Below are 20,887 nucleotides of genomic sequence, written 5' to 3'. Positions count from 1 at the left end.
GCTCGAATTGCCCCTGGGTTCCCAAGCCCTCGGCAATTCCAGCTCAGGATCTTCATTGGTCCCGGCGGGACTGCTGAGCAGTCTCCTCCGATAGTAGTCGTTGTTTCTGAGGTGTTGGGCCAGAGTCAGTGTCCATGGAGGTTGCTTCATCGTCCCCATGGTCTTTCCTTTTGTGTTCCCATGGTTGCCAAGATGAGTCCTCTTCTGTACGGTTACAGATTCTCCTCTTCCAGTGTCGGAGGTTTGAGGAGATTGTTTGGTCATGCAAGATCTTCAGGTCATCTTCCCCATCGGTTGACTCTGGGGTTGGGATCTGGAGGGTTTCCTTGGTTAGCGTCTCCTCCTCGGTTTCAGGTGGGGTTTGATTGCCCTTGGGTGACACAATAAGGGTATTTATGACCAGTGGAGAGGGTGTCCCATTGTTGGTGGTAGTGGGGGTTTCTTTATTGTGGAGAGAGATTTTGTTCAGGGAATCCACAAATCCTTCATCAATGCTTGTTGAGGTAGTGTGAACCTTTATTGCGGTGGACCCTCTAGGTAATTCTTTGTCTGGTTCGTGGAGGGCAAGACCCATATGCTCCCCTATGTTGGTTGTTACAGTGGCTTGTCCCTTCTCTAGACACCTGGAAGATTCCTCTCTGTGGACCTCTCCATTCTTTTGGAGCGGGTCCTTTGCTAATTGGGAGCTCTCACTGTCAGCAAAAAGGCTTTTCCTGGTCTGAGAGAATCTACCTTCCTGTTTCATAACAGTCATGTTTACTGGCTTAAGGGGGGAGGCTCGGACCCAGGGTCCATATGGGAGATTGGAGATGTCGTCTTCATCCCATGATTCCTCTTTGTCATCACAAAAGCGGAGGGTGTGGTCCAGTGCTCCACAGCCAAAGCAGAAGTCAGCCAACCTCTCATATTTAAAGAGCACTTTGATCGCCGGCTTACCGCTCCTTGGGATCATGGTGCCTCTTTTCAGTGGTTTCGTAACATCGATCCAGGCTCGTACCCGAACGTATTTGCCCAGCCTGTGTTCTTCCTTCACGTCCCAGTTTGCAAAGCCACCAAGGAAGTTGCCCATTTGCTCAACGATGTGCTCTGTTCTCAGACCCAAGGGGAGATCGTAGATGCGCACCCAGAAAAGGGTTTTTGTCAGATCTACCTCTTTTGGGTTTTCATCAGGGCCCATCTTTTTAAGGATGATGATGTTGTGGTTGAAGTTCCAGGGCCCGAGGTTCATGATGCTCTCGCGGTCCTTCTCCTCAAAAAACCTGAATGTGAAAAGATTCCTTGCTATGTCGCGAACCTCGAAACCGTGTTTGGTTTTCCAGCCATTTGTAACCATGGATTTGAAAGCCCTGTTGTTGACAGATTGGTGGGTGTGTACGATGCGTTTCTCTAGGATTTAGGATCAGAAGGAAAATATTTAGATCCTTAAAGAACTTTTAGGCCAATTATGTTGTACATGGCCTAGAGGACTGTTTTAATAATTAGATGTTGTGAAAAAGAGTAACACTTAATAAAATAACTTGAACGTTGAACCTTACTAGCAACTGCATTTTTTTTGCTGCATTGAAACTAGTCCTTGAACGTTGAACCTTACTAGCAACTGCATTTTTTTTGTTTTCATACAACAAGTACCATGCAGACCCAAAAACTACTTGTATATCTGTAAAATTGGAGTGAACAATATTTCATAGCGTTTAGAGCCCGCTTTGTATGCGGACCACAAATCACCTCTTGAGTTTACCTAGTGGATTTTCCTAGTAGAAAAATTCCAATAGGTGCTTTTTGATGGTTACTCAAACAAAACTTTAATTCACAGTTAGAGCATCTCCAATGGAGTCCTTATTTTGGGACCTTAAAATAAGATCTGGATCTTATTAGATCTCACAATTGGAGTTATCCTACATGGCATGAGATCTTAGCAAAAGCTAAGATCCGTGCCTTAGCTCAGATACTCTCAAATGTGAGATCTTAAATAAAATAATATTTTTCTCTCTCCTTCAATACCATAACCAAAGTGAAAATTAGGGAGGAAAATAAATAATATAAATATATTGGGTACTGTGGGTCCAGTCAAAAGTAAAATAAGATCCCAACCACTAGAGTGAAATATGCATGAAGACCTTATGGGTGTCTTAAATCCTATGTGGCAATTTGGGCCCACAAAAATTGAGTTAAGTCCCAAAATAAGTTCCTACCATTGGAGATGCTCTTAGTGGTGCTGATATGCCTTACAAGTTAAATGTCAATAGTGCTAAATAACTAACCATTATATTCAGCTAATCACTAGGTCATCTTTTCATACTTGTCCAACGGCTGACATAGAAACACGATTTACTCCATGTTTGAAAATCTTTCTACAATAAATTCAAAAAGTCAAAATCAATTCCGAGAAGCTTTTGTTAGTAGCTTCTAGGTGACAGAATTGATTCCTAGAAAAGAGAAGCTAATCCAAACATGCTATTAATTAGTCTACAAAATTAGCCAACATGATGCAACCACTAAAGGGGTTCTAACTGCTTATAACTAGTTAGGAGTTTCATTCTAAGAAGTTCATGTCATTGTATATAGGAAAGTCCAACAAGAGCTGCAATGCAGTGTCAGAAGAGTCTTCAAGGTCATCAGAACTTGAATCAGCCACAATTCCACCACATGAATCAGAGAATTTCCACTCGAAATCTTCCTTCACATTGCTTTCTGGGGTTGAGGATCCAACTAGGGACATGGGACTCTGGCACCTAGCTTTGCTATCATCATCTGATTTGTTCTTGGCGCGAAAAGATTGTCCAACTTCAGAGTTCCACATGCGGAGGAAATAGTCAGAATTAGTTTTGTTGGAGGTGTTGTTGCTGAACAAAGATGACTCTCTTGAGAGCCTGGCCTCAGCTTCAAGCCTTGCACTCTCCCACTGAGCCATGTGGCGCGTGGCGGTTGACGCGTGTGACTTGTCGATCGGGTAAGTTGAAGAGGCGACTGGCTCGTGGGTTTGTGGGTCGATTCCCATGGATATGAGACGTTTCTTCAGGTGTGTGTTCCATAAATTTTTGATCTCATTGTCTGTTCTTCCTGGAAGCTGAGAGGCAATTGCAGCCCACCTATAAATTGTTTTCATTTGTTGAAATAGCTTTGAAGAAAAGGACATGACATGATGCAAGTTATGTAACAGATATTAATATTAATGCAGTAACATCTGACATATCTTAGGTTCATTAGGAGAGGGGGGCCAAAAGATCTGTCATTTAAACATGTGGTCCAGAAAGAGTATAGTGAATTATCCTTTCAGAATCAAATTTGAAACTCAGAATCACAGATACCCTTATAATTGATTCTGGGTTCAGAATCAATTATAGAAGGTTTCCAAAGCACTTTGTGAGTAGTATCTAGATGCCATAAATGATTATAAGGAAAATAAAAGTTGATCCAAACATGCATAATCCACAGAAGATACAATTATCATCTATGTAAACATGTATTTTTTTCTGTCAAATTCATTCTAGTGTCCAGGGACTTCAATAATTAACTTAATCAAGGAAATACTTCTTCATAGGTTATTTATAGACTGATTTGACCAATAAAATATATACTTATCAAATTTTAAGTCTGATTTCTATCAAAAAGGAAGATTTTCACCAAAGGAAGCTAATGATCAGGCATAGGAATTTACCATTTGCTTGCACCATGTTTCTGTCTATGTAAATAAGTGCTAAACACCAAAGATCAAAACTTGCAATTGTTGATTGAGTTTAGGACTCCATTTTCACAAATAATAAAATGGGTTTGAGAGTCATGTGTTAAGAGAAAGGAACTAGACCCCTCTAAAGTGGCCTCTTAGTACTAGCAAAGTGTAAAGTCGAAAAAGCATTTCAATTAAGTACCTATTTCCAAGGATGGCATGAAGCTGTATGACTAGTTTTTCTTCCTCAGGTGTAAAGGGGCCACGCTTAATATCAGGTCTGAGGTAGTTTGTCCATCTTAGCCTGCAACTCTTACCACAACGAAGAAGGCCTGAAAGGGAAAGCAAAAATCTTATAATCATCTGAAACAAATGTGTGGAAGGCAAGTTATATTATCACTTATTCTTTGGTTGTTTCACAATAATTTAAGGGAAATGCATAACAAAATCTATAAGTGAAGAAAAATCTCCAAATGGATGAGTGATTTTATCACTTAGCAAGCTTAGCTGCAACATATCCTAATGAAATTGAAGGTAAAGTATAAACAGAACAAGGGGAGAGCAACAGAAAAATATAACCTTGTGTTAGAGAACATTTATTGTAGCTTATTTAGTGTTTCTTTTAATAGATAAGTTTCAATAAATGCATTTTGCTACTGATCCAAACGGTGTTGTAATAGGGATAACATGCTCTATGTTAGCGAGAAAAGTTAGGTTTGGATATCCGTTGACACTAGTGCAAACAGGCGTTAGCACTCACTTCGAGACAAAAAATGAATGTAACTCTTTTAATGTATTGAAATGAAAGTCCGTTCTATTGCACTGGAATCCAAAAATCCAACAAGTTTTTCTTGTACCTCAAATCACTGCCCTTTTCATATTCTTGCATTTTAACTTAGGAACTTGAAAAGGAGGAATTGAAGAATGGAGTTAAAAGAGTTCTTTACTAGGTTAAGGCTATGTTTAGATAGTCGTCTAGATCAGTGCAAACACACATTACCACTCATTTCGAGATAAAAAGTTCGTTCACATTTCACTTAAATAACTTGATCACTATCCAAACACCCGTAAGTGTTGTTAAACAGCATGTGTTTTTAAAGCAACAAAGTTCCATGAAACAGGGTACAAACTATTGTTTTGATAACTTGGTACTTGGTAGGTAAGAGTACAAACACAAAATCATCCAAGATATTGAAGACAAGCATTATAGCCAATAATATCATAGAATAGTAGCTCTAAGTAAAATAGCAAACTTTCTAGCAAGCTAAAAAAGGCTATAGTTAAAATATAGGATTCATGTCAATGGAAATGTAGCTTCAAAGGTAACATTTAAGAGCTTTCTGGGTGAAAACAAAAGGAGGGAAACTCTGGTTTCAAAGAGAGAAAAGTGATTCTTAAAATTTTTCTTTTCAAACCACAACATGGATTAATGGACCACAAGCAAGGGAAAAGATAAAGAGCATCAAAACCTGCTAACTTAGGGAGAGAACGCCAGCTTCCATGACCACCATTTTTCTTGATAAAATTGACAAGAGCCTCATCCTCTTCAGAAGTCCAAGGACCTCTCTTCAACCCAATCTTGTCATCACAACAAGGTTTCCTTCCCATTCCTTCTCAAGTTCTCAACAACACAAAGTAAAGATGATCACAAACTGAAAGTGCAGAACAAGTTGCTAAGTTCCACACCTTTAGAACAATCACCTTGCATATTTCTAGCACATATTGAAGAGACCCCCTGGAACACTTGAAGCCTCAGAGTGAGTATGGCATAAATAGGGAAGGATTTTAGACGTTAAGAAAAGTGTTTGTGATCTTTATCTGAGTCCGAGGCTATTTTAGGAGACCTTATTAATTGATTCGGGGTTGCAAGGACAGTAGTAACTTTTAAGCGAGTTTCAAGCTGGCTTTGTGCATTAAATGTAGACAGTAGCATTTAGAAGTTGAGTCATGGTTGAGAGAGAAAGTTACACAAACAATGGAAAAGAGTTTGCATAATTGATTCCGGACAAAATTAATTCTAGTAAATACATACATGTTTAGATATATGGTGAAAAAATATAATAAACTAAAATCACAATGGACAAAAGCAACATCTCTTACCTTTGAGGTTGCCCATCCATGATGTTGTCCTTACCGTGGTTTTTCTCCGTATATCCGAACATGCAAGAAATTGCATATTGTAAATGTGAGTCAAAATGATTTCATTTCCCTTTTAGCAGTATGTTTGATTTCAATTCTAGGTGTGGTAGTCGTGGATCCTATTTTTCAAAAGCAACTATTTGTTGCTTCAACTTGATGTGGGCCTAGTAAACGTGAATCCACTTGTATTTTCAAAATACACACACTTGTTGTGAAAAGGAATGGACCTTAAATTTAAAAAATCAGACGATGTCACATCATTTGCTCCAATAGACATTTGTTAATACGTAAAAGATCTTAACTTAAGAAACTGGAAGGTACAATGGCGGAAAACACTCTTATGCTCTTAACGCATGAGCTTCTCCATATAATTTCTAACAGAATTAATTTTAAAGTTGAAATCAATTATCCAAAATGATTCTCATTCAAACATCTATGTGTGTGTGTTTGAAATAACATTTAAGTTGATAAAAAACACATTAACTTAAATGATACATAACACATGAGTTGAACAAAAGTACATTATGTGCTAATAGAAATACAAACACACTCATGTGTTATATCATCTTGAATTGATTTCAGTGCATGTTTGGCTGTGTGTTTGTGCAAACACTCCAAAGCACTTTAGTGGAGAAGCTCCAAGTTGTAGCTTGTGAATTAAAGTGATTTTGAGATCTACTTTGAGTTTCAAACATACATTAAACTCTACAAGAATTGATTCATAAGTTAGCCAACCTGTAACCAAATACAGTCTTAAAAAGTGGTTGCGTTCTATAGTTGAGGTTTTTGCTTTGCACAGAAATGGAATAGGAGAGAAGAGCAGATGCAGTGAATATGATAGTGACTGCATTGATGGCAAGTCAAGACAAAGAAGAAAAGGAAATAGAGAGAAAGTCAGTGTACTAGTGCAGTAGGATTGAACAATGAACAACAACAACACACACAGTGACAAGCAGCTGAGAGAGATGTCAAAGGCAGGGCGGGGAAAGAAGCATTAATGGAAGGTGCATTTAATATAGCTTGCAGTGTACGGACACACTGAAATGACCACTTCCATTGGCGCAAGCAATGAATAACAACATTGTTTCTTCCAACTTTCCAAGGGACAACCCTGTATGAACACGTAGAAAAATAATTAAAAATCAGGAAAATTAAATGAGTACATATATTAATGGTTGATATTTAGTCAATTTAGAAGATAGAGCTTGAGCCTTGATGTCTGATGATGGGACTTGGTGATCGGGTGATGCAGCTTTGACGGAGCAGATTCAAAGCTATTTCATCAAAAACATTTGTTTGTCCTGATCAGCATCGTGATTCTTGATCCAGAGCCTTTATTTACTCGCAGGCTGGCTAAGTTGACTGTAGAAGGCAAAAGAACCTTTGTTGTGAATAGAGTGTGCCTTAAAGTTTCATATTAATTAAAAATGAGTAAGGTTAAAATAATCTACACTACAAGAAATGATTATTTTAGTGTCTTAAGTATAGCATAGGATATCGTCGGTTGTGACTAAAATCATTGGCTAACTTAGTGTCCAACTAATGTTAATGTGGTAGTTTAGAGCCGACACTAAATTTCGTCTCCGCCTGCTGCCACTGCATCTACCGCCCTTGTATCGTGCATTTGTCTCCCCCTGCATCTTGCATCATCCACCATCTTGTGTTGCGACCCTCGGAAAAAGAAATGTTGAGATCCAACCGTCGCGAGTACAAGCTCGTAACCAATCATAGGGCTTTCTCGTGCCAACGACATCCCATAACCGATTACTTATATCCATCAAAATTGATTGCGTCCTCCACAAACCAATTGCCTCCTTGTAGATGTCTACTTCAGCCGAGGGCACAACTTAGCGTGATCTCATCCACCACGTCTCATCGAAAGTTAGCGACTCTTTGAGTGAGGAATATGCACGACGTACGAAGTCAATAAGAAGATCCAACAGTTTTCTTTCTTAAATGCATCCCGTACCCATTATGACTCTCAACCTCAAACATCTAACCTTAGAGCCTTCAAAACTCAACCCTATAAAAGGTGGGTCTCGCGTTCCGCAATGTAAACACATTCTTCATCACTTAATTCCGACTTTTCCTTCATATTCTAACTTGAACGTCGGAGTGTCATTGCAAGTACCCATTATGGAACTTTGATATATACTCACACATATTTTTCTTACATATAATTTTAACTTTGTTTTTCTTTCTATATCTCTCATCTATTTATTTCACATCATTTATCCTATAATTCATTTATCTCTATTTTACTCATATATCTCTTTAAAGGTGGAGAGGTGTGAAGACAACATTTCCCCCATATAACGTGACTAGATAACAAAAGAGCCCTTATCCACTCATAGAAGCACGATATTGTCAAGAAGATCACCATTCTCCCACTTGATCAACAATTTCCCAAGTGTTTTGATAGGTTCGCTTGATCAATACGTAGAATTAATCAGCCATTCAGAACGATTTTCTGATAGAATTTGAGAGTTATAATGCATACACACCTTCACCCCTTTTCCACTTTTACTTTATAACTATTTTTCTTCTCTCTATCAATCAAATCATCTATCACATCTTTATTTTTTTTTCTCCTTTTTCATATCTCTCTCTTCCCCCACCCCTTTACACCTAAAAAATGAGGTATGAACAAAAGATTATTCCAAATTTCAATTTATTTTTTCATCAAATTTCAGCAAAATCATCAGCTCATAAATTTTTAGTCAAACAGAACCATTGATGTGAAGTTGAGGGATAAGAAGGTCTGACTTGAAAGAAATAAGTATAAGAAGAAGCCGACGACACTTTTTTTTTTTTTTTTGTTCAAAGAAGCCGACGACACTTGATTCTCACAAAGAAGGATACGGCCCAAGCACAAGCAGTGCTCAATGTAGATTATTTTAGTAGCCTTTTTTACTTTACATTAATTTTACTGACAAAAAGTGTTTGAGTTAATTCACACTAATTTTAGATGAACTAATAATATTTAAGATAAGTGGAATTTCTAACTCTTTTATCTTAAGTTTAACTGGATTAAGGTGATTCAACCTAAGTTTTTTTAGGATTATTTAGACAACTCTAAATAAAACATTTTTAACATAATACAAATAACTACGAATCAATTTCTGGGTGTTTGTATGGAGAAGCATTTGCGGGAGATGCATACTCACTTAATGTGATCTTAAAATCAAAAGGGTTAGTCTCATGTCTGCTGACCGTGGCCACACCTTGGGAAATCAAAAATAATGAAACGTTTTTTTTTTAAATTTTAAACATATATTTTTAACAAGATACACACAAAACCACAAGGGGTGACACAAATGGTGAATGTGAATTTTCTTAAGGGATTTCGCCTAGGCTTCTGGCTCGGGTTCAATCCCTTCTGAGGTAAAAAATAATATCTTTGTGGTCAGTGACACCACTACTGTATCTCGGGCCAGATTAGTCACATGAGGTCCCTTTTTCCGTTAAGACCGGTGGGCAAAGGAAAAAAAAATACACACATAAAAATGATGTTATAAAATCAAACCTTATAAAAGTCATTTATTTGAGAGATTGTTACTGTATCTCGACCAGATTTACACCCAAAGAAAATATAATCCTCACATTTGAATGGGCAATATTCAAAAAGCAAACAAGCAAGGTGATAAACTTTTGAGTTTTGAGGAAGTGATCATGCCACACATTGCAACACTTGCACCAACCAATCCAGCTTAATCTCATGTCTCAGCTTAATATTTTATTTTTAATTTCCTTTTTTCCGTCTCACTCCATCTATTTTTTTTTTCTATATGATTTAAATAAATTTTTTTTTTCTATTTACCAAATATTCACAAGAGCAAAATAATTCAGTCCCTATTTGGGTGAAAAACAGGTATATATATGAAGTCAAGAATCTAATTCTGATAATCACTTCTTAGTCGTTGATTTCAATCTGAGTACGATGAACTTGTAATAAATCTTCATTGTTCATATTGCTTTGTGTATGATCAACATTCTTCTGTAACTGGGTATGTAATCTCTGCATGTTGTTGTTGTGATACTCACTACCCACCTCACAATTTGTCTCGTTGAATTGGATATAGCATACAAGTTTTCATTTTGATCAATGTTCCGTGTTCAATTTTGACTCTGCATGCTATCTTTTATGGTGGGTCATAACTGCATATTCTTGTTAAGGTTGAAAGAAAATTCTCAATTCTAGCCTAATGCTAATCATCTGTATGGTTATTTGATATTAGAGTTCAATCATTTTCCGTAACTTGCAACCTTGTTTTGCAATCATGTTCATGTTGTGATGTTATAAGGTTATAAGGACCTAATCTCTTTGATGATTAACCTGCAACTTTGTTTTGCAATAACACAGTTTCTTTCTATAGAAATATTGAGAGGGCTTTTTGAATTTTATTTAATTTTTATTCATCTGGGTGTTGTTTTGCTAGCAGAGTAGCAGACCTTGGATGGAAGTTAAAGTGATGGAACACCTGGATGGAGAAGAGGCCCATAATTGTGTGATCAAGCTGGTTGACTCATGTTCCTCACCCCTTGTTATTTTTCTAGTTGTTGAGCCCGTTTGGATAGGGATAAAAAAAGCAGTTATTGGAGCTTTTATACTAAAAATGCGCTAGATAAGCTCTAATAAGTGCTCTTTGATCCGCCTCCAAACGGGATAGTTGTCTCCAATGCAGCATCAATGCCAGTGGAGGAATTGACTATATATATTGATATTACATTACAGAGAAGTAGTCCTGAAAGGCGAAGGGATAAGGTTTACATAGGCTGTGGAGCAGGGTTTGGTGGTGACAGACCTTTGGCTGCTCTGAAGCTGCTTCAAAGAGTCCAAGAACTAAATTATCTGGTCCTGGAATGCCTGGCAGAGCGTACTCTAGCTGATCGATATCAAATCATGGCGTCTGGCGGCGATGGTTATGATTCTCGTAGTAGGTGTTTCCTGTTCAAATAAATATCATTTTGTCCGTGTAATTTAATTATGGTTTTGAACTTTTGATTCATCAGCTCAATATTCATTCCTTCCATGCACTTAAGCACAAAAAAAATTCCTTGTAAATTGCATTGATATGCTTGGTGTCAGTTACTCAGCTTCTCACGAACAACTATTCTGCTTTTGTATATATCTGTTACCTAAGCCTTAACTGGACCTTCTGACTTCTGAGTGTTACTAGCAAATTTGAAGTTGTTTTGAAGATGTGTAATTAACCTGTAGGTATAATTCCAATGTTTTTTCTTTTAGATGGGAAACTAAAATCTTCACATATAGAAACACAAGTACATTTGTCTTTCTATTGTTTTAATGCTTTTGATATTGAAGCCATTAGCTATGGACTATCTCTTTGTTTCCTGCTCGTGCATTCTTCTAATCTTAAGTTGCTGATCATGGTGAAATTTTACTTGCAGTTTCTAGCTGGATGCATATGCTGCTGCCTCTGGCTTTGGAAAGAGGAACTTGCATAATTACCAATATGGGTGCTAGTGAGAATTTTTTATACTCCATTCAAAAGATTTTATATGTTCTTCAAAATTTTGTATAACGTTGGTTTAAATTGAGATAGACTGTGGTTTCTCACTTTTGTTCTCTAACTCCATTCATTTTTTGTGTCTAAAAGTGGATCCTCTGGGTGCTCAGCAGAAGGTCTTGGAAATAGCTAGCACACTAGGGCTTAATGTTTCTGTTGCTGTTGCTCATGAGATGTCTATTACAGAATCAGGTATTTAGGTTTCCCTCTAAACTTTTCTATGGTAAATTTTTAAATAAATATTCCAATTATGATGTGATTTTAAATACCACCTAATTTTCAATTCTGTAGTTGCCTCTGGATTATATTTACTCACTGTCACAAAGGCAATGTTTTAATTTTTTCATAATTTTTCTGTCTTTAGCTTTTTGCTAGGTGCCTCTCTTAAATTTGTATACATATGGTTGTACTATCCTGCCACCTTATATTTATTTATCAAGGAAAAAAAGGGAGATTTTCCTGCTCTTCTCCATGCTAAGTTCTATTACTTATATAGACATACAGCATTTTTCAGGTTCAGGATTCTCACCTGCAAAATCATATACCATGAAGGGTGTAAGATTCTGTTCTTATGTGGTTATTTTGTGTTCAACTAGAATCATTCTCTTATTAATTCTCTTGTTTTTCCATTTTTGTGCTGTATTACCAACCAATTACTAAGGAGCCATTCACCAGCCTGCGCAAAATGGCATATCTGTTTTTCTTTTTCATTTTTTGTTATGTGATGTCATATGGCAAGTGTAGTTTTTACTTGTTTTTTGGCTTATCTATTTATTGATTGTCATATGAAGAATTTATTAACTGTTAGATATAAAATCATTCATGAGCATTCACCTAGTAGCTTAAACTTTTGAAATAGTTAGTCATAGACATGGTATTAGAGCCTCAATGGTCAAGCAATCATTAGTTTGATCCTTGTTGACTTGTTCTTGTAATAAAAAAAGTTGAATTTCATAATAAGGTATGGCAGGCTTGTGCGTTATCCATGCTTCAAGTGAAAAGGGATCTTGCATTAGAGGGTATATAAAAAAGAAAACCATTCTTGAGCTGATCTAATAAGTAATAACTTAACCTTCTAGGAGAGTTGGTCATTGATATTAATAATTGTTCCTGCAATTTTCCTTCACTTGTTGACTTGTAAGGCTGCATTCTGGTTTACTTATTGAACTAAGTGAAGGGATCAACCTGTTACCCTTTGTTTAACTTCCAATAACATTGTCACTCAAATGTAGAACTCATCTGATTTATGCATACTTTCTCCCTTTACTTGACTTTTGTTACGCTGGATGTGAAATTTGGCTGTAATATGTGAAGGGTATCAGCACCTACTTGGGAGCCGCTCCTATTGTGCACTGCCTTGAAAAGTACCAACCGAATGTAATAATCACTTCAAGACTTGCAGATGCAGCTTTATTCTTAGCACCAATGGTATGAAATCTTATCTGTTCATACTGCCCATCTTTGCCTCCTTCCTCTATCAATGCCTGCATTTTCCGTAACTAAATTGAGTTTCCATGTGGATAACATTGCTTTCTACAAGGTATATGAAATTTTATAAAGCTTCAGTTGATGCACAATTCTTTATTTTAAGCGGGTCAATAGAGACTCCATTAACATAGGCCTATTTTGGATAGATCTTCAGCTGTGCTCTTAGAGTGGGAATTTGGGATCCCTGTGATGAATCACAGCTCTTCGAGCCATCCCCTTATCTTCCTTTCAATAAAAAGACGACAGGCAGAACGATATACATACATTAGGCTACCATTTTTTCTTGAAAGATAAGGAGATGGCTTCGTTGATGATTCTTTATTTATTTATACAAGTTTAGACCATTGAATAAGTGCTCATGGAATGGGATTTTCATCAATTTAATCATTGAATCATTGGTAAACAGTTAGCTGATTTTACAAATAATGTTTTAGAGAAGTTGGACTTCCATTCATACTTTATTAACTTTTTATCAATCAATTGTGTGAGATATATAAACCATTCAAATTCCTTCACTAAATAGTTTAAGCTTTTGACCGAGTTAGTTCATTACATGGTATCAAAATCTTTATGACCAAGTAGTCTAGAGTTTGACCCCCTCCCCCCCCCCCAAACAAAATTTCATTAAACGTTGAATTCCATCACAAGGTTAGGTGTGCCTATGCATTGTACATGTTTCATGCCTAAATGACTCTTGCAATAGCCTAGATAGAAAATACAATTCACCTAACAAGTTAAACTTTTTGGATGGTTGGTCTATGATTTGTTGAAGTTTTGGAGTGGCTAAAAAGACACATACGCAGACATAAGAAGTAACATGGCAACAGAGAGCAATACTTGTGTTTATTTCCTCTACAAGAAATTGTCATGTTAATTAAGATTTTCGTTAAGAGAAATTCTAGACATTTATGTTGAGAATATTACATTTTTAATATAATGTTCAAAAGAGCGTAGATTGTATAAATTGTATTAACTAAAGATAGGATCATAAGAGCTGCAATATTTAGTTCTCTGTAGCTTAGCTATCTGTTGGACAAAGTTCTGAATGATTTAGCCGGTATATGGGTAGGTTTATGAACTAGGTTGGAACTGGGATGAATTAGAGCATCTAGCTCAAGGATCTCTGGCTGGCCATCTTCTAGAGTGTGGTTGTCAACTTACAGGGGGATATTTTATGCATCCAGGTTTCTTAATACAGCTTAACTCTACCCTTGCATATGGTTTCCAATAAAAAAATGCATAGGTAGTGCTAATGAGATGATAGTGTTTAAGATCTGATGCCCCATCTTGTTTGTTTAGGTGACAATTACCGAGATATGTCCTTTCAGCAACTACTGGATTTATCACTTCCTTATGCTGAAATCCGATTTGATGGACAAGTATGTGTAGCAAAAGCTGAAGGTAGTGGGGGAGTTCTAAATTTCAATACATGTGCTGAACAATTACTCTATGAGGTTGGAGACCCTGGTGCTTATATAACCCCTGATGTAGTAAGTCAAATGTTTGCTCAAAAGCACTGGACATCAAGGATTTATGACTAGAGGGTAGAATGTACAAAAAAACTCATATCATGTTCTTTAACAGGTCATTGATCTTCAAGATGTTTCATTCCTTCCACTTTCAAGCTGTAAAGTTCTCTGTCTTGGGGCAAAACCGTCTGCTCTATCAGTTCCTGATAAACTTTTGCAGTTGATTCCGAAGGTACATTTCTGAATCATTCTCTTCACAATGCATATACCCATTTATGTCTGTGAAGTGTGATCTCCTTGTACCCATGTGTATCATTCCTACACCATTTCTTTTCAAGATTGTTCTTCTTGGTAGATCATTTGCTCTATTGCTATAAATACTTCTATTAGGATTGTGGATGGAAAGGATGGGGAGAGATATCTTATGGAGGTTACGAATGTGTTAATCGTGCTAAAGCAGCTGAATATCTGGTAACCTCGTGCAGCCTTATATTCACCATTTATATCCACAATCCTGCTTCATTTTTTTTAAATTATTTTTATTCGACTACTTGATTAGACTACTAGGTAATTTCCAGCTCACTATCAATTGATATATTATTCATATGCTTCAATAGGTTAGATCATGGATGGAAGAAATACTTCCTGGTCTTAATCACCATGTACTTTCTTATATAATTGGGTTTGATAGCCTCAAAGCTACCACTACCAGCAGCAATGAAAATGCTTCACCACAGAGGACTAGCAGAGATATTAGGTTACGCATGGATGGACTTTTTGAGCAGAAGGAACATGCTGTCCAATTTGCTAGTGAATTTACAGCATTGTACACAAATGGACCAGCTGGTGGCGGTGGTATCAGGTCAATGTTCCTTTAAATTTTTAATTTTTTTTGACAAAAATGTTCCTTTAAATTTGGCACTGCATGTGTTTGATTAAAATTCCAAATGGCCAGTTCTTTTAGCTGATCTGTGTTAATTTGACAATCAATATTCTTCTAATTGATGATTTCTGGTGACGCCTTAACTTTTATTATCAGAAGTTTCTCTGAACTTTCTGGTAGATCTCCATATTGTCTGGAATTATCAGATTCTGCACAGGGTATTTAAATTGTAATACTCTTGAAGGTTACATTTCAATTATTATATAAACTAGATATAATTATTTGGGAAACTGCATATGTCAAGGAAGTTTGCAGAAAAAGTTGAAACCCGGTTGTTAAACTTTGAATAGAAAGTTATTTTGCACTTATTATCTTCATGTTACCCGTCTTAGTTGCTGCAGTGAAGCTGTGATATTTATACTGAATATTTTTTCTGCCACTGTTAGTGATATATCTTTTTTGTTTGAATGCAGTACTGGATATAAGAAAGATATTCTTCTAGAAAAACAATTGGTACTCTCTTCTTCCTTCCTCTCTTGGTCTTTCTCACACTTGCATATATGCAGGCACTAGGACTATACTAACATGGATCAGTCAACAATGTTGTAAACCACAATTTCTGTAAAACAATTAAGAGAAGAGTCTTTTTAATGGAATAAAGTTAGTTGGTTGTTATTAAATCAACATTATGCCTCAGAGAAGAAAGCTTGGAAATTATTGATCAAACCGATCCCTCCATCTGAAACAAGTAGTGTTTGATTATATTAAGATGACCTTCTGAACTGTTGAAATCAGATAAACAATCTATTAATGAAATGCTTAATTTATTGACAAAAAAAGTTTGTATGTTTGTAAATTTGTAATGCTAAATGACCTTACTTTAAGTTTCATTACCATGCTCCGAGATTCATCATAGTTAGTTTTCTTCAGGTTAGGCGCGGAGATGTTTTCTGGAGAACTGGGGTAAAGAGAAACACAAGCAGCCAATCAAGTAAAGTAGTTGATCCTGAATGCAACCAGAAGCACACATTAACATTGCCACCAAAGTTACAAGCTGAAACTGAAGAATCCTCCTCAGAACTTGTTTCCTCTGGTAGGAGTTGCTTGCCTGCGCCATCTGGCCAGAAGATTCCACTTTACAATGTAGCACACAGCAGAGCTGGAGATAAAGGAAATGACATAAATTTTTCCCTCATCCCTCATTTTCCTCCTGATATTGAGAGGTTGAAACTAATTATTACATGTCAATGGGTAAAATCAGTGGTCTCAGCTCTTGTGGATTTGTCCCCTTTTCCTGATTTAGATGCAAGAAATCAAAGAGATGAATGGTTCGATGAAAATGTTAAAGTGGAGATATATGAAGCTAAGGGTATCCAGTCATTGAATATTGTTGTGAGGAACATCCTAGATGGCGGTGTCAACTGCTCTCGAAGAATTGATCGGCATGGAAAGACCATTTCAGATCTCATACTGTGCCAACAAGTTGTGTTGCCTCCATGATTGAATGATTTGCTTCTAATATGGCAATGCTTGGAACTACTTTATTTCAAGTAGGGCTTCTGTAATTTTTCATATTATAGTTAAGGTGGGATAGAATCCATTCTGTTGTCTATAGTGTACAGGCATTGTGCTGGTAAAGATATGAATAGAAAATGGTGAGATTGAAGAAAGTTCTTCGTAAGAAAGAGGAAACAAAAGAAAACGTGGAAAAACTATCTTGTTTTGTTGTCAATATGGAAAAACTAATTATATATTCTTTGTTTAATGTTTTCTAGTTCTTTTTTGAACGTTTTGTTTTCTACTTTAAGAAAGGTCTTATGTATGCATGGAAAATATCGCTAGAAGAGTTAGTCCTACCATATTGTGATTGTTTTCGATGCAACATTATTGTCTCAACTCTCATGTAACGAGGGTATTTGTATTCATACAAAAAATACTAAATATCACGCAGGGCAATGGGGTGGGGATGAATTTTGCCCTCCCCCACCTCTGCCCCTGCCAAGAACAAAGTGAGTTCAGGTGCGTGTTTGAGGAAGGTGCTGATGAAAATATGATACACAACCTCATTGAGACATCCTTACTGGGTTCAGTGAACTGAAATCTGTCGGGGAGTTATGTCTACCTTATTCTTTTTCTTTATCTTATTCACTTATATATATTTTTAAGTAAACCATGTAACAAGCACATTTTAATTCAAATAATTCATAAAAATTGACATAAGAATCTCAAAAGTATAAGAAACTTAAATGTTAATTCATATTCTTACCAAAATATATGAGTTTAGCTTTGTAAGTGGGTTTACGTGGTGGTGTGGTGGTGTAGTGTTTTGTCCTTAAGCAAGTGGTTGAAAGTTCGAATCTCAATTCTTATGAATAGGGAAAACTTCTTGGCTAGCCCCTACTGTCTAGTGTGCTGACAATGAGATAAAAAAATTAATCTCACGGCTAATGATTGTGGATACAAACAAAAAAAGAAATTAGAGCGAGTTTGGAATGAGTATTTGTACCCAAAATCCGTCCTTATATGTACCCTAATTAAAGTTTGATTTGGGTCATACGAGTACTCATATTCTTGTTTGATTATCATACCTACCAAATATTCAACATGTCAACAGGTGTTATATATAAAAAATCACTTCCATATCATTGTTGTTGCCAACTTGCCAGTATCAATTTATGAGTGGCTAAAATATATATACCAACTAAATGCAGCAATCCTTTGTTAATTGAAAATATAATATGCTATATAATTTATTGTAAGATTTTTTCTTACTGAACCGAAGTTTGTTTAATCTATTATCATCTCATAGAGCCTACAGTTATTAATCTTTTTTTTTAAATAGCTGTTTAAATAAGGGGTTAAAAAGCCAGGGAAGGATGAGCAACTTTTCTTGAACATTGGTTTTACTTTTACAATGTGCATTGTCTTAATTTATCAAATTCCAGAATGAAGGATTCCCTTAAAAAGAAAGATTGATTTGGACTATGCCACAATGACAAATCTAACATCTAAGCAATTCCAAATTTCCAATACAACTGTTACTCTCTCTACCATATGTTTTTTTTTTTAACTTCCTTTATTAACATATTAATCATGAGCTAAAATAACTGTACAAACTACCAGAATAGCAAATGCAAAGAAAAAGGTTGGATTTAGCTATTTCTGTCATCCTAGCTATAATTTGCACTCATTGAAATGGTCAAAGTAGCACCAACCTGTTTTCACTGCAAGCAATTAGATCATATCCACAAATCACAACACAAACTTTCCATTTTTGCATCACAAAATTGTTGGGTCTCCAATCACTTGTGAACCCTTTAATATCCGCGATATAAGTTACTTGTGCTTAGACATATCCAAGACTTTGTTCAATCCCCATTTGTCTGAGGGGCGCATTATTCTTTGTTGAACCTGCTCCATGTTCCTCAGACCTTAAAGGGAAAAGACATAAGACATAAACACAAAGCATTTGAAAGGTCTTGAGGAAGGGTAGAAAACATGTCTTTCACTGGAACTCTTGACAAATGTGCGGCTTGTGATAAGACTGTATATGTTGTTGACTTGTTAACTCTTGAAGGCATTCCTTACCATAAAAGCTGCTTCAAATGCAGTCACTGCAAGGGAAATCTTACGGTATACTTCTTCAAATTTGTCCCCTTCATAAGTTCTTTTCAATTATTCAAGTAGTGCCTCAATTCCCTGTTACAAATTAAAACTCAGCATTTACAAACTCACATTGTGGTCTTTAAGTAACATGTCAAAATTTTATTAGTGAGACAGGAGTTGAGCCACATTTAAGAGAGAATATTTCAATGCACCCCCCCCCCCCCTCTCTCCCCATATATGACTCTCACATGTATCATAAATGAAGCAAAACTAAAGATTTTGTTTTTCTCCTTGACGGATATCCCTATCAGTTCGGGAAAATGTAGTTGTCTCAATAAATGACCTTTTCAGGGTTTAAACTTGTGTTCTCACCCTTACGATGCCTAGTTTGCTTACCACTAGACTAACAACTTGTAGGTAAACCGGAGATATCAATTAGATATTTGATGTTTCCAAAAGTTTAAAGATGTTTAGATTCTTGCACCTCATTGAGTCAGAGCCTAACATGGATAGATAGTTTTGAAACATCTTAGATACAGGCTTATTCATTTGATATATTTTTATAAACAATTATTTCCTAGATTTTTAAAATAACTGTCTTGACAAAAAAATTGTCATTTTAGAAGTTTTGTTTTGTTTATTTTTTTTTTTTGAAAAAAGTAGTTCAAACTAGTTCCTTAATGAGGTCCCTATCATACTATTTAATGTTGGTCCAGATGAGCACATACTCCTCAATGGATGGAGTTCTCTACTGCAGGACACATTTTGAACAGCTTTTCAAGGAATCAGGCAATTTCAGCAAGAACTTTCAGAATGGTAACATGAAATCCATCTTTTGTCCAATCTCTTCATTCCTTTTTTTCCCTTCTCTCATTCAACCTCACAAGGCACAAATAGATAACCAAATGTCACTTTCTGTTAATTTGGCTAATAATCTATGTTGTTTGATTGTCTGTAAATATGGCAGCAAAGTCTTCTGAGAAGCAAGGCGAGCTGGTATGTTCACTATCCTTCATTATGTATGTTTTTATTATCATTATCTAAATTATTATTATGTTTTGTTTCTAATATGAAATTTATATTGATCATTAACAGAACAGGACCCCTAGCAGACTATCTTCCATGTTCAGTGGAACCCTGGACAAATGTGCAGTTTGCACAAAAACAGTTTATCCACTGGAAAAGGTTTGTAATCTTAACCAGCAAGTGAACTTTAATTATCATGAAAGCACAAACAAACATTAAAAATTTGATTGTAAATTGATTTCATATCACCTTGATTAAGAATTTGATTTAGAAAAACTAATCATACAGTTTTGGTTTTAGGTGACCCTGGAAGGGGAATGCTACCACAAGACATGCTTTAGGTGTGCTCATGCAGGGTGCCCTCTGACACATTCAAACTATGCTGCCCTTGATGGGAACCTCTACTGCAGGGTTCATTTTGCACAGCTTTTCATGGAGAAAGGGAGCTACAGCCATGTGCTGAAAGCTGCACACAGGAGGACTGGTTCTTCTACACCTCCTGAACCAGTACTTGAGGAGCCAGCAGCACCAGCTGCAGCTCCTGATGAAGAGAAAGAAGAAGAAACTTCTTGAATGAAACAACCTGGAAACATGATGATTTGCTTCCTGCCCGTCTTTCAGGGGAAGGTCTATGGTTGAAGTTCTGTGTCCAAGATTTGATATTTAACAAACTATTTTTGAGTTCAATTGTAAGCTACTTGAGAAGTTTGTTTATGTATTCAAAGTTTCAAACAAAAAGATTTGAGCCATACGATATATCCTTTTATTCAAATCTATTATATTATATTAAAACTAAGGTGTGGGCCATTAATTAGCCACCTCAGATTTTTTTTTTTTTTAATTTGACATGTACTCATAAGTTTTCCAACTTAATATGAGGTGTCACTTCTACCATTGCAACATTTTATCTATGTTCATGTTCTTTTCTCTTCCTCTCCTCCTCCTTCATACAAAATGAGGGTGATTTTGAATCCTTCGAGGACACCACTTGAACACGATGCCAACAATGGCAAGATCATCCTCTATGCTTTTGTGCAATAACGGATCCATAAATTTTAAACAAAATATACAAAGGGAA

The 20,887-nt window shown here is 36.3% G+C and overlaps 3 protein-coding genes and 1 long non-coding RNA gene across 10 annotated transcripts; 3 read left to right on the top strand and 1 right to left on the bottom strand.

Moving 5' to 3' along the window:
- Positions 1-2,530: 2,530 nt before the first annotated feature.
- LOC130746083 (transcription factor MYB17-like) lies at positions 2,531-5,682 on the bottom strand. The gene is made up of 3 exons (XM_057598602.1): positions 5,137-5,682; positions 3,870-3,999; positions 2,531-3,089 (listed from the first exon to the last, which is right to left on the bottom strand). Exons 1-3 carry the CDS (start codon positions 5,273-5,275, stop codon positions 2,534-2,536), a joined length of 825 nt encoding a protein of 274 aa, XP_057454585.1. The 5' UTR covers positions 5,276-5,682; the 3' UTR covers positions 2,531-2,533.
- On the top strand, positions 2,884-4,315 carry LOC130746084 (uncharacterized). The gene is made up of 2 exons (XR_009022004.1): positions 2,884-3,019; positions 3,919-4,315. It is a non-coding gene; the product is annotated as an uncharacterized LOC130746084 (long non-coding RNA).
- A 3,825-nt stretch (positions 5,683-9,507) lies between the features above and the next one.
- LOC130746081 (uncharacterized) lies at positions 9,508-16,942 on the top strand. 7 transcript variants are annotated; one of them, XM_057598598.1, is made up of 14 exons: positions 9,508-9,526; positions 10,249-10,326; positions 10,542-10,743; positions 11,219-11,293; positions 11,428-11,529; positions 11,852-11,892; positions 12,652-12,765; positions 13,895-14,009; positions 14,125-14,315; positions 14,410-14,526; positions 14,685-14,765; positions 14,912-15,156; positions 15,651-15,690; positions 16,108-16,942. In XM_057598598.1, the coding sequence occupies exons 2-14, from the start codon at positions 10,264-10,266 to the stop codon at positions 16,675-16,677; spliced, it is 1,956 nt and encodes a 651-aa protein (XP_057454581.1). In that variant the 5' UTR covers positions 9,508-9,526; positions 10,249-10,263; the 3' UTR covers positions 16,678-16,942. The 7 variants fall into 7 exon arrangements, with proteins under 7 accessions (XP_057454581.1, XP_057454579.1, XP_057454577.1 ...); XM_057598596.1 differs by lacking the exon at positions 9,508-9,526 and adding an exon at positions 9,564-9,677; XM_057598594.1 differs by lacking the exon at positions 9,508-9,526 and adding an exon at positions 9,684-9,813.
- Positions 16,943-18,523: 1,581 nt separating this feature from the next.
- On the top strand, positions 18,524-20,605 carry LOC130746080 (LIM domain-containing protein PLIM2c). Its single transcript, XM_057598593.1, has 5 exons — positions 18,524-18,810; positions 19,500-19,599; positions 19,751-19,779; positions 19,879-19,968; positions 20,110-20,605. The coding sequence occupies exons 1-5, from the start codon at positions 18,676-18,678 to the stop codon at positions 20,380-20,382; spliced, it is 627 nt and encodes a 208-aa protein (XP_057454576.1). The 5' UTR covers positions 18,524-18,675; the 3' UTR covers positions 20,383-20,605.
- Positions 20,606-20,887: the final 282 nt, after the last annotated feature.

Source organism: Lotus japonicus, chromosome 3 (genome assembly GCF_012489685.1).
Source record: "Lotus japonicus ecotype B-129 chromosome 3, LjGifu_v1.2".
NCBI classification, from domain to species: domain Eukaryota; kingdom Viridiplantae; phylum Streptophyta; class Magnoliopsida; order Fabales; family Fabaceae; genus Lotus; species Lotus japonicus.
The sequence above is the reverse complement of the archived record's forward strand: the minus strand, read 5'-3'. Positions and strand labels throughout refer to the sequence as shown.